The 12,879-nt window shown below is 32.3% G+C and overlaps 2 protein-coding genes and 1 long non-coding RNA gene across 3 annotated transcripts; 2 read left to right on the top strand and 1 right to left on the bottom strand.

The window, feature by feature from the left end:
- The first annotated feature begins 1,113 nt into the window (after nt 1-1,113).
- On the top strand, nt 1,114-11,870 carry LOC145574803 (uncharacterized). Its single transcript, XR_014098177.1, has 3 exons — nt 1,114-1,728; nt 9,466-9,515; nt 9,784-11,870. It is a non-coding gene; the product is annotated as an uncharacterized LOC145574803 (long non-coding RNA).
- Nucleotides 3,771-9,064, bottom strand: LOC145574802 (succinate dehydrogenase subunit 5, mitochondrial-like). The gene is made up of 4 exons (XM_081632663.1): nt 8,746-9,064; nt 5,675-5,985; nt 5,412-5,597; nt 3,771-4,098 (listed from the first exon to the last, which is right to left on the bottom strand). The coding sequence occupies exons 1-4, from the start codon at nt 8,891-8,893 to the stop codon at nt 4,039-4,041; spliced, it is 705 nt and encodes a 234-aa protein (XP_081488789.1). The 5' UTR covers nt 8,894-9,064; the 3' UTR covers nt 3,771-4,038.
- On the top strand, nt 9,956-11,050 carry LOC145575572 (protein FAR1-RELATED SEQUENCE 5-like). The gene has a single exon (XM_081633421.1). It carries the CDS (start codon nt 9,956-9,958, stop codon nt 11,048-11,050), a length of 1,095 nt encoding a protein of 364 aa, XP_081489547.1.
- Nucleotides 11,871-12,879: the final 1,009 nt, after the last annotated feature.

Below are 12,879 nucleotides of genomic sequence, written 5' to 3'. Positions count from 1 at the left end.
TTAATGTCCATTATAAATAAATTTAATTGAATTACAATAATAACACATTTTATACTATTACATGTAATTGTTTCATTCCATAAAAAAATAAAATAAAATAAAATGATGTAATTGTTTCATAAACATGAAAGTGAGCCATTAAATCCTTAATGTACATGTGTCTTGTTAAATGAACCTTCTTTGTTACATTAGGTAAGTAGAATCATTCTCCTTGTTGTATGTTTATACCTTTTATTATTTTTTTTGGTGTTTAGAGAGCTACAAGGGCGGGGGTGAGATTCGATCCCAGGATCTCCTAGAACCGGGAGGGAAATGTTTATACCTTTTAATTCATACATAGTCTTATGATGTTTGTGTGCTTTCTTGTCATTTTCACCTTTCTTATTTGCTTAACCTGTGTAGTGGGAAATGAGATTAAATTTTTGTAATAATAATTGTTTGTAAAATCAAGCACTATAAACAAAACTGGATAATTAAATAAGCATTTACAAATACAAATATGAAAACATTGTTGAAAATGAACATAGTTCAATATGATAATAAACAAGTATTGAAATCTAAATAGACATCTTTCAATATGAAAATGAACAAGTATTATTAGTCAAATAAACATTTTTCAATACGATGATGAACAAATTAAATTTAAATGGAACAATATTCAATATTGGTAATGAACAAGCACTAAAATTCAAATCAAGCAAACAACTTTTGATGTGATAAATTACAAGTATTATAATTAATGAACATCTTTAGATTTGAGAATGAACATATTATAAGATTGCTAATGAACATCTTTCAATATATAGGAGAATGAACAAGGAGTTAATACTACTTGAGAGTACTAAAGTTTGCAAAAAGTTTCACCGAAGGTATTGAAGTTACAAAAGTTTCAAATAGAGTACTCAACCATAAGTGACTTACTACAACAGGTAAACATTTGCAAAAAAATATAAATAAAAAAAAAAAGGAAAACAAAAATGCTGACATAAATGCAGAAGGTACTAATGTTTGGTATTCTTCAATAATAATTCTAGTACATCATTAAGGGTAGGAGAGAGAAAGTGAATTTAATTAATGAATTAAACACCACCACTCCGGGCATCACCAATAGCAGCCATCCTACAACCGTCTCCCAACATCATCCACACCAAAACTGCCCAATGACTGCCTAAAACTACCCCCTCTCAGCCCGAACCACCCACACACACCTCGAACAACCCTAAAACCACCCCCACACACCTCGAACAACCCTAAAACCACCCCCACTTAGCCCGAACAAACCCAAAATCACCCCCTCTCAACCCCAACCCCAATGACACCGAAACCACCTCCTCTCAACTCGAACCACACTAAAACCAAACCCCTCTTAGCCGAACCACCCAAAACCACCAACAGTCACCATAAACCACCCCAAAACAAACACCCTCACTCAGCCCCCAAAACCACCGACACTCACCCTAAACCAACCCAAAACTATCTGTACTCACCTTGAACCACACCGTATACCACCCCAAACTAGCCTATTTACCCCTCAAACCATCATATCTAAACAATTAAAAAGAGAGAGAGAGAGAGAGAGAGAGAGAGAGAGAGAGAGGGGAACACTCAGGCGACGACATTTAATATGGTGATGTGTAGCGACGACGTTGACGGTGGTGGTAGATGCAGCGGCAACATTGATGGTGGTGGTTAGATGCGGCGGTGACGACAACGGTGGCGAAAGTGACGGTAACAATGTGGTGTTCTTGTTTTCGTGGGAGTTATATCTAGTTGAATGAATTTTTTTGATTAAATTGTTTTAATTTATCTTTTTAGATATGAGTTAAATTAGGTGAAAATAAATGTTATAATTAGATTAGGAGTTTATTTCATTTCTTTTTAGGACTTTTTGTGAAGAACTACCTTATACATTTCAGTTTTTGTAAAAAACTACCTTATGAAAAAGTGTTTTAAGAAACTACATTATAAACACTAGATGTTGTAGGAAACTATCCTATAAAACACTTAGGCCCCATTCTTTAGAACTGCTCTGCTCTACTCTGCTTTGCTCTGCTCTGCTGAGCCCTGCTCTTCTCAAATCAAATCTGCTCTGCTCTACTCTATTTTCAAATAATAATTAATAATAACAATAATAATAATAATAATTAATATTCAATAATAATAATAATTAATATTGTATTGATGATAATAATTTATTTTGAATAATTATAATAATTATTAATATTAAAAATTAATTTAATTATTATTAATATTAATTATAATTAATATTTATTAATCATAATAATAATTAATAATAATAATTATCAATAATAATATTTAATAATTCAAACTATTAAGAATTAATATTTAATAATATTATTAATTAATAATTTCTAATAATTATAACAATTCTTTACAAAAAAATAAATAATAATAATAACAATTAATAACAATTTCTTTTTATAAACATTTGATATTAGAATCACAATGTGTAGAAACATTTTATGTGGGTATTGATTGTTAGTTCATTGAGTTGAATTATTTTTCAAATCTTTTCATACAATTTAAGAATTAAAAAAAAAAAGGTTGTTTTCAAGTAGTACTTTGTATATCATTATTATTTTGAGGGTTAAAATTATATGATTAAGACAAATTTATAAGTAAAATCATTATTACTCATTAAATTATTTTATTTTAAATTTTTTGTGAAATAAATATAAGTAAACCGTTGTCTTTTATCCTTCTACTATTAACATATGTTAAATATGGTACACATTTATTTATGTTTTCACTCACCTAAATCAATGATATATGCACTTAATAATAATAATAATAATAATAATAATAACATTAATAATAATAACATTAATAATTGTATTAATAATAATGTTGAAATCTACTCTACTCGGCTCGGCTCTGCTCTGCTATCCTGAAATATGCTCTACTTTGCTCTGCTGAAATTTAATCTGCTTTGCTCTGCTGACCCCTGCTCTGCTCATAAGCTCAAAAGAACAGGGCCTTAGTGTTGTAAGAAGCTACCTTTTGCCAAATTATTATATTGAATAAGGGACGTTAAATGACTCATTTTCAATAATTTTTCTCCTATTCTCACCCAATATCTCCATAACCCCCTTATAACCCCTAATTCCCCTTCTATTTCATTGTTTTTGTTTTTTTTTTTTACATGATAGCAACTTACAACATTTAGTTTTTATAAGGTAGTTTCTTACATCAATTTATTTATAAGGTAGTTTTTCACAAAATTTGATGTATATAAGGTAGTTTTTAAAAAAAAAGTCATTTTTATTAGTCATTTTTATTTTCGTTTTTTTTTTTTTTTTTTTTTTTGGCAAATGTTTACGGGTCACTTATGGTTGAGTACTCTATTTGAAACTTTTGTAACTTCTGTAACTTAAGTGAAACTTTTTGCAAACTTTAGTACTCTCAAGTAGTATTAACTCAATGAACAAGTAATGAAAAAAATTAGATCATCATTTTATGTGTGATTTTTATCGTGAAATATCTATAATTATATAATGAAAAAAAATTTAAAATTATATTATAAAATACACATTAATACGAATCTAACAAAACCCAACTTGATATATTTCTTGTTTATAGATTATCATATACATAAGGTCAAAGTTTGATCAAATTAAACAATCAGATCAGATAAGCAAAAATAAGATGAACTAAACAAGCATTTTTTTTTCTAACCTATATAGAATAGGGTGGCATGGGGGAGCAATGATGCACACAAACAAAGTTAAATGAGCCATATCAAAGGAAAATCGCGAAAGTGTTGCACCTTCATTTGTTAAATCAAAAAGAAAGGAAATGCCCGATCTTTGTAAATTACATCGGTATATTTCTACAAATTCATTCGCAATAACCTTTCTATCACAACACGAGACAAGAAACTTCAAGTTTAAGATGCTTAGTTTTTCATCTAGACAATCTTTCAGCTCTTTATTCAAAATGCTATGCAGCTCCAACAGAGATTTTCTATCTAGGATGAATACAATCCATTCCTCAACATAAATTTTGTAATCATGCCAATCATGGTGCTCTTTGCTCAACATATGAACCGGATATTCCAGAAGTGCCAAGGACTGTGACCTACAAGTGAGAAAAAAAAGTATAGTTGAATAATACTGAATTTGCAGTGTACATAAGAATCATGATAAAGGATAACAGAAGTCTGTCTTTTGTTATGGCTCTTCAACCTTCAACAGAAATCTTCATCAAATAGTTGAACATTTTCTGGTATCCACACCTACTATATCAGGTCTAAGATGTGAATTTACCCTCAAGTAAAGAATTTCAAACAAATTCCCAACATCAAAAAATTGGATTTGAACAACAAACTCCTTTCCCCCCATTTACGTTCCGTTTGTTCTGATATAAAACATTTTTCAAAGAAAAAAAAAATAATAATAAAATAAAAAAATCAGTACTAAACATAATGGTGAAAAGCACTTTCCTTTGTCTGATAATAGGAAAGCTAATTGAGAATAAGGAAAATGTAGATGAACGGGAGGGGAAAGATTAAGGAGAGTAAATAGAGAAGTGAGGAGGGAATAGAAAAATGTGGCATACCTTTCCTACAGGAAATGGTTTTCCTTCTCTAAAAAGTAATTTCCACAAATGGGAAAATTGTTTTCCACCCTTCAATAAAACAAACCAAAATTTTTTGCAGAAATGTAGTATAATAATTTTCTATGAAAATGTTTCTATTAAAACATACAGAGCCATTACACAGCAATTTCATCATAATACGATATTCAAATATTAATTATGAGGTTGAAAAAGAGGAGTTAAAAAACCTAAATGAATTGGAAAAAGTTTCTTTTTGGCACAATCATTCTCAGATACTTCTAGCTTAATAAGTTCCCAGCAGATCTCGTATCACTTACATCATTATTATATGAAAGCATAATTATTATACTCTGAAGTCACAGCATGAACGTTAGCTACTAGCTATAGAAACTGGACACACGCAATTAAGCATAATAGTCATAAAGTACAAGTCTCCAAACTCACACCAAGAATCCATCTCTAACTGGAGGATTTTCCTTTCCCTGCAATCATTTTTTATGGCAAAACATTTGTCCCATAATCTGAGTTTCAACTTATTCAGGCCCATAAAATTTTTTTTAAAAAAAAAGGTACGAAGTAATCATAAATGACTTTCCAAGACCTATTTTTTCAATTGACATATCTCAGGCGATTATTTTGATATCTTTTTGGCAATTATAAGACTAATTAATTGTGCCCACAACTATTAAGCCACACTTCAATATTTCAGATGTACTTTGGCTTTACTAACCAGTTCACACAGTGGAACACACAAAATAAATGTCCCTTCTAGATATCCTACATATTATTTTAGAAATCCAGGAATAGACAATAAGATTAAATGCTTTTCATACCTTTCCCCATTGAGAATCAAGACCACCGCACCTCATCTTTAAATGAATCATCCTCCTTCCCAACTCTGACTCTACTTTCTTCTTCAGATAGATTTCATCAGGTCCAAATGAATCCAGATACTTACTATAGCGATCATAAGCTGACTTCAAAGCCTGAGCATAGTGTTCTGGAAGAGGCTTCACATTCTACACAATAAAATGGGCATAATAAGACAGAAAACTCTACTTATAATAAGCCTGTATTTGATAATGTCCCATAATACCTCGCCACTCATTCCAACAAGGTCATCAATTGCCATTTTGAAGGTCTCAAGACTGCCGATGAACTCTTCAGATGCCTCAGCTGCACGGAATATGCTTTTCAAGGCCTCCTTGCCAACTTTGTCATCAGAATCTTTTGATAAGACCTTTAATGCATCCTTGATGAGAGAAGATGGGAGTTCCCCCCAGTCTGCAGCCATGAAGTCCTTGAACACAGCTTTTATTTCTGAATCTTTTATGTCAGGCAAGGGAGCCACATCTTTACTGAAAGAACGGATGCTTCCAATGGCCAACCCAAAGGGAGACCTGCAATCTGTCCATAAGCATATAAGATTAAAAAGAACCAAAAGGAAAGGAATTGCATCAAATAAATGTAGTTATCATGGACTCATCCTGAGGCAGTTATCATGGATTCATCCTGAGGACTATGCGCAGCAAAAAAAGACTGGGAATCAGAAGTCTTGCAATGGTAACAGCAAAGAAGGGTCACCAAGTTTGAAACTATCGTATTAACAATGACCTTGCTTCTTTCTTTACATAATAAAGAGTATCATTTTTTTTGACAATAAAGTTCTTTCAATACCTTCCTACACAAGTAAATCCACTGACACAACCCAGATAAGATGATAACTTTCTTCATTTGAAGAAGCAACAAAATATAATCACACTCCCCAAGGCCCAGCAAGAAAACTAGTAGTTTTTCGCCAAAGCTCTTTAAAAAACAAAAGGATCAAAACCCAAAAACAATAATAATATCCAATGCTGTACAGATAAAAAATAATCCCAGTGTCCATCTTGCTAAGGCACCAGAATAGCACAGCAAGATCTAAACAGTAAGGAACATCAGCAGCAAACGAGTAGCAGCTTGGAGAAATGGAAAGTACCATATCACAGAAGCTTACTATAAGAATCAAGTTTAATGTGACAGTGACACTATGCAATGAATGGCAACAAAATGCATAAATCCTACATTGCCTCCTAACTGCGGTAAGCTTTCTGTGTCTGCTAACAGAGACAGGATGCTACTGTTACCAGAACCTGTGCACTGCAACAAGGCAGTAAAGAGCATGTTTGGGGATTGATATGGAGATGACACAACATAGAAAAGTAGAACAATCTAGCTAGTTGAAGCCTAAAAAGTGAAAGTGTAGAAGCCATAAATTCTTCTCACACGGTTCCAAAAAAGGCTTGATTTGACTATATGCTAGTCAATATGTAATTTAATCCTTGGAATGAGCCCCAAACTTGCAACATAAGCTTGCAAATTGAAGTATGGGCTAGGTATTTCTAGAATGGGAAAATAAGGAATGGAGCAGGGCAATGTTTACTATCCCAATTCTGGGACACCCTTATACCAGCAAGTCAGCAACCACTCATCAGCCATCATCCGCAGAGACAGTGGACAGTCCAAGAATCACATAGAGTATTAATTAATGTTCTAGTAAAGATTACAGACATACAATACAAGATCTTACAACTAAATGTCTACTTTACAAGTATATACAGCACTGTTGTATATAACATTTCGACTGATTTAAAACAACAAACTGTATAGTCCTTCAATCAACTTCAGCTTAATGGGTGTAATACATCTTTCATAAATACTTCCTCCGTAATAAATTAGCTGATACATTTTGACTTTTGACATTATTCAAAATTCTTGTTTGGCTAACTTTTATGATTTATTGATAAGAAAAATTATCAACATGTGGGATCTTGTTAAATTTATTTCAATGTTTATTTTTAAACTATCACCTTTTTTTTTTTTGGTGTATTACAATGTTTATAGTTTTTTCTTATTGATAATTAGATATATTTAAGGTTGAACTGATGCATTGGCAAGCAAGACAAATGAAACATGTTGACCATATTGAAACAGAAAAACGACTTCTTGTTCCCTACCGTTCCATGATTAACAAAAAAATCGATTTCTTGTTCCCTACTGTTCCATAATTTTCCTTTACAAAGTAATCAGGTTAAAGTCTTTTTATGCTATTAACAAGTATTCCGAGCACATTGAGGAAACTAAATTCATAGAAGTTCCCATGAATAAAAAATTACATTGGCAATGAGTACGTCATTAGGACATTGAGGAAACTAAATTCATAGAAGTTCCCATGAATAAAAAATTACATTGGCAATGAGTACGTCATTAGGACATTGAGGAAACTAAATTCATAGAAGTTCCCATTACTAAAAAATTACATTGGCAATGAGTACGTCATTAGGACATTGAGGAAACTAAATTCATAGAAGTTCCCATTACTAAAAAATTACATTGGCAATGAGTACGTCAAAAAATGAAGATATCAATCCAAGAGTCCAAGAGTCTACATGGTGAAAGATTGAATATGTAAAAACCATAATTGCCTTCAATGATTCTTGTACCAAACAGCGTTCATCACTCTATAACATTCATACTAAACCACAATATTCTTAAATTTTTTTTCCTTTATTCATATTAATTAAATGATGTGGGGTGGCCGAGGTTGAACTACTTTACGGAGCAGAACCATTGCAGAGGGCTAGAATGATTGTTTCAACATTACAACTCCTAACAAGAAAACGAATAATCTAATCAAAAACTTAGCTTACATCACAAAATAAGTTTAGTGCACTAATTTGAACTTTATCTTAAAACTAGATATTTAAAAAGTTACACTAAGAATTTCGCACTTTGTGCCAATCATCTATGATTAACAGATCAACATAACTTTACCATTGATCCTAAAAATTTGCATTATTCATGTTCAATAACATAGCCCTAATCAATCACAGACCCAAAATGTTTCACTAAGTAGTTAGAATTCTGTAATTTTCACACTAAATCAGATTCATCAACAAACATAAAAATTAAAACCAGGTGCTCAAAAACCAAAACCAACCTAGAAATTCAAATGAAAAAAGAAAATAAATTACAACAGATCAATCAAAAAACCCAGAAAATCCCAAAAATCATTTTCAATGTTTAAACCCAGAATTCCAATAAACTCAAAATTAAATCAAAAAATTTCCCACAAAAATAAATCAAAACTAATAGTAATTGAAAAATGGATGAAGAAAGAGAAGGAACCTGATGAAGAAATATGATTGAACGGAGTTGACGAAGAACGGGGTGAGAGATTGAAGAAGGAACGAGAAGATTGATGATGGTGGGAAAGTACGGGACGCCATGAAGAAGAGGAGAGAGAAGAGAGGCGCCTTGCTGCCACCCTCAACATCTTCGAGATGATTTGGATTTCCGCCTTTGACGGTGAGAGAAAATGAAGGGTTGGGTGGTGGACGAGGTGCGTACCAAGGAGGAGAGAGAAAATGAGAAATGGGAAATTTGTAAAGTAAAAATACAACACTAGAACTTGCCAAAGTTTGGGAATGAGGAGGAGGTGGAGGTGGAGGTGGAGGTGGAGGTCAAGGTTGATATTATTGTCACGTTAAGGTTGATACTCGGGGTCCGAATCCTCTATCCTACCTTTATGTCCCATTTCATATCTCATTATTTTTTATTGGTCCACGTTAGTTTAAATATTAATATTAATATTAATATTAAAAAAAAATAATAGCAAATTAAATTAAATAAATTTTACATAATTTATATTCTAGTCTTTATCTATTTTTTTATTCTCCTTTTTACAATTACGTTTAATTCAATCTCATTATTTTTTTTTCTTTATACTACCTCCATTACTCTAGAAGAACCCTAATTTTATTTTTTTATTTTTTTTAAGTTACCTCAATTTGTCCTTTCTCTAATTGCATCCATAAATATTAAAGCACTACAATTCACTTTTAATAGATACTCCATGGGAAGTATTGACGAGCGATTTCGATAATTTACCATACGAGGTATGAATTTTTTTGTAGTTGAGTTTAATTCTTATTAAATTACGTATCTATGAAATACTATATGCATATGTTTTGTTTGTTTTTGGTCATTAGGGAAGCTATTAGAGTATATATTGATAATTACTATTAGTATAAGCCATAACATTGTCATTATACAGCGTATATAGGTTTTTTGTTTTTGAAAAACATACTGCGTATATAGTTGCTTAGGTTTGGGATAATTGTATTTTTATTGATTTTTATATGTGTTTTTTTTTTTGTGGTACAGAATTGTTATTTTGATAAAGAAATTGGGTCATTACAAACTAGTCGGAGATTATCTTTTGAGGAGCATGAGCAATTGAATGATAATGATGATGTGGTCAATAACTCTAAAAATAACTTTGAAGATAATAAAGTTGAAGAAGATACCAACACTAATGAATGATTTTCTGCCAAATATGAATGAAATTCACTCAAAGCTGCCCAATGAAGTCATTCCAATGATAGAGATGGAGTTTGCATCCGAGAAAATAGCTTATGATTTCTACAACAGATATTCGAGAGCTATTGGATTCGGAATTCGGTTAAGTAAATTTCATAGAGATGACAACACTGGTACTATTCTAGATAGGATCATTTGTTGTTCTTTTGAAGGTTCAAGGGGAAAAGATAAAAGGGCCCCTTATGTGAAGAAACATCGAGCTTTGACACGAGTTGGATGCTCTGCAATGATAAAAGTAAGCTCCCGAATTAATGGACGATTTCGTATCATTAAATTCAAACCACAACACAATCATGTTCTGTCAACACCATCAAAGACTCATCTATTTTGTTCACATAGAAGTATCAACTCATCTCAAGCTAGTGAACTTGATATGGCATGCACTTCTAGAATTGCACCAAAAGCAAGTATGGAGTTGATGAGTAGAAGGACTGGTGGGAGAGATAATCTTGGTTTTCTGCGTGTAGATTGCTATAATTATTTGAGGAAGAAAAGAGAGAAAGAAATGAAAGTTGGAGATACCGGCGGGGTTTTAGAGTACTTGCAACGCAAGCAAACTGATGATCCAAAGTTTTTTTATGCCATACAAGTTGATGTGGATGATCTCATCACGAATATTTTTTGGGCTGATGCAAGAATGATGTATGACTATGACTATTTTGGTGATGTAGTATGTTTTGATACTACTTACAAAAAACATAATGATGGTCATCCATTTGCTTTGTTTGTTGGAGTTAATCATCATAAACAAACCATAATTTTTGGGGCAGCTTTATTGTATGATGAGACAACAAAAACTTTCAAGTGGCTATTTGACACATTTGTGAAGGCAATGCGTGAAAAGAAGCCTAAAACTATTCTGACCAATCAAGATCAAGCAATGGCAAATGCATTATCTACAAAATGGCCGGAAACTTATCATCGACTATGTGTCTCATACATGTACCAGAATGCTGCAAGACATCTTCACATGTATTTGAGGGATTTAAGGATTTTACTAAAGATTTTAGTAGTTGTGTTTATGATTATGATGATGAAGCAGATTTTATAGATGCTTGGGACAATATGTTAGTTAAATACGATCTTGTTGGCAATAGTTAGTTGAACGGGTATATAATTTGAGAGAGAAGTGGGCACTAGTTTATGGGAGACAGACATTCTGTGCTGATATGAGTACAACACAACGTAGCGAAAGTATGAATGCTCAATTACGGAGGTATAGTAGCAATAAAAATCACTTATGCCAGTTTTTTGAGCATTTTGAGCGTCTTCTTAACGATAGGTGTTATGAAGAAAGTGTGGCAGATTTCAAGACTAAACATAGTTCTCCAGCTTTACCATATCCAGTTCGAATTTTAAAACATGCATCAACTATCTACATTGCCGAAGTGTTTGAGTTATTCCAATGTTAAATTTGGAAAGCATGGGATTGTATAACAGAAGAAGAGGAGGTTGTTGGAACAACTTATAGGTATAAAGTTTATCCTCCAAGGAAAAAGATTGATCATTTTGTTACATATAACCTAGAAAATGATACTATTTCATGTAGCCGTAGAAAATTTGAGTTTGTAGGGATACTTTGTTCACATGCATTGAAGGTTCTTTGTTGAAAAAATATTCACAAGATTCCAAACCAATATATGCTACAAAGATGGAAAAAGGATGCAAAAGTTGAAAATTGTCAACAACATAAGCTATCTACTCGACAAGTAGATGAAAAAATATGTTTGAGGATACGATTTCAAGAATTGGGTAAATTATTTACCCACTTTGCAGGAGTTGCAGCTCAACGTGAAGATACTTACAAATGGGCTTTAGATGTACACCAAAAGTCATTAGCTGAAGTAGAAGCACGTCTAACGAAATTGATATGTGGGGAAGAGGATGATAATGAGGAAGAGAGTTTAGATTGTGAAGAAAATGTTAATGTAGAGCTACAATGTGATGCCTCAACAATGAAAGGAATAAAAATGAGAGGCAGTAGTCATGGGAGTAGGGGGCGTGGAAGAGGTAATGGCTCAGATAACGGTTCTACTCGTTGCAAGAGTTCCTTAGAAAATGGTCTTACTCGCAAAAGACATTGCACAAACGATCAGGTATTGATTATACAAATAGTCTTATAATTACTACCCTGCAATATATTTTCTTATATAAAATTACTAATATTCAAGCTAATGTATAACAGGTCAGTAGAACAACTTTTTTAGAAATGAATTATACTCCTACTTCTGAGAGGCAAATGGGTTATACCATCCCATTGTCAAATAATTACCCTATAATACATTTGAGTTATACTACTCCTTTCTTCTACAAAGATATTGACAGTGTTGACCTTGGCTCAAGAAGTTTAACTCAACTCCTAAATGTAAGTTTACATATCCTTGTAGTACTATATCTATTGAGGATTTAATAGAAGAACTCATACAAGCATTTCTTAATAGGGACAAATGTCAACAGTTGGAGCCCCATAACATATAATGATCAAAAAGACCGACACCTTTTTTAGAGGTATATGACGTACTTTTTTTTTTGTTTTGAACCAAAGTATATGACATACTTGTATAATTTGATAATACTTTTCTTAATATTTTATATTTTAAATAGTTGGTTAGCTTGATACTTTGTAACTTTGATCTCTTGTTGGCATGTTGCAGGATAACGAATCACATTTTCCATGACTATAGGGATAGATCTTATGGAAATTATGGCCTAGTTTTTTCGTCTGTGCTCACATATTTTCATCAACTAAGCTAATCTAGTTCCCAGCTTGCTTTTATTTTTGTGTGTATGTTTTCTGCATTTTCAATTTCCTAAAGGTTTTGAATTTACAATTGTAGGGAATATTTCAAGCATCCCACACTTGAGCCCCACTGTGATCAT

Source organism: Chenopodium album, chromosome 13 (genome assembly GCF_948465745.1).
Source record: "Chenopodium album chromosome 13, dcCheAlbu1.1, whole genome shotgun sequence".
NCBI classification, from domain to species: Eukaryota; Viridiplantae; Streptophyta; class Magnoliopsida; order Caryophyllales; family Amaranthaceae; genus Chenopodium; species Chenopodium album.
Note: the sequence above shows the minus strand (reverse complement) of the source record. Positions and strands in the feature narration are given on the sequence as shown.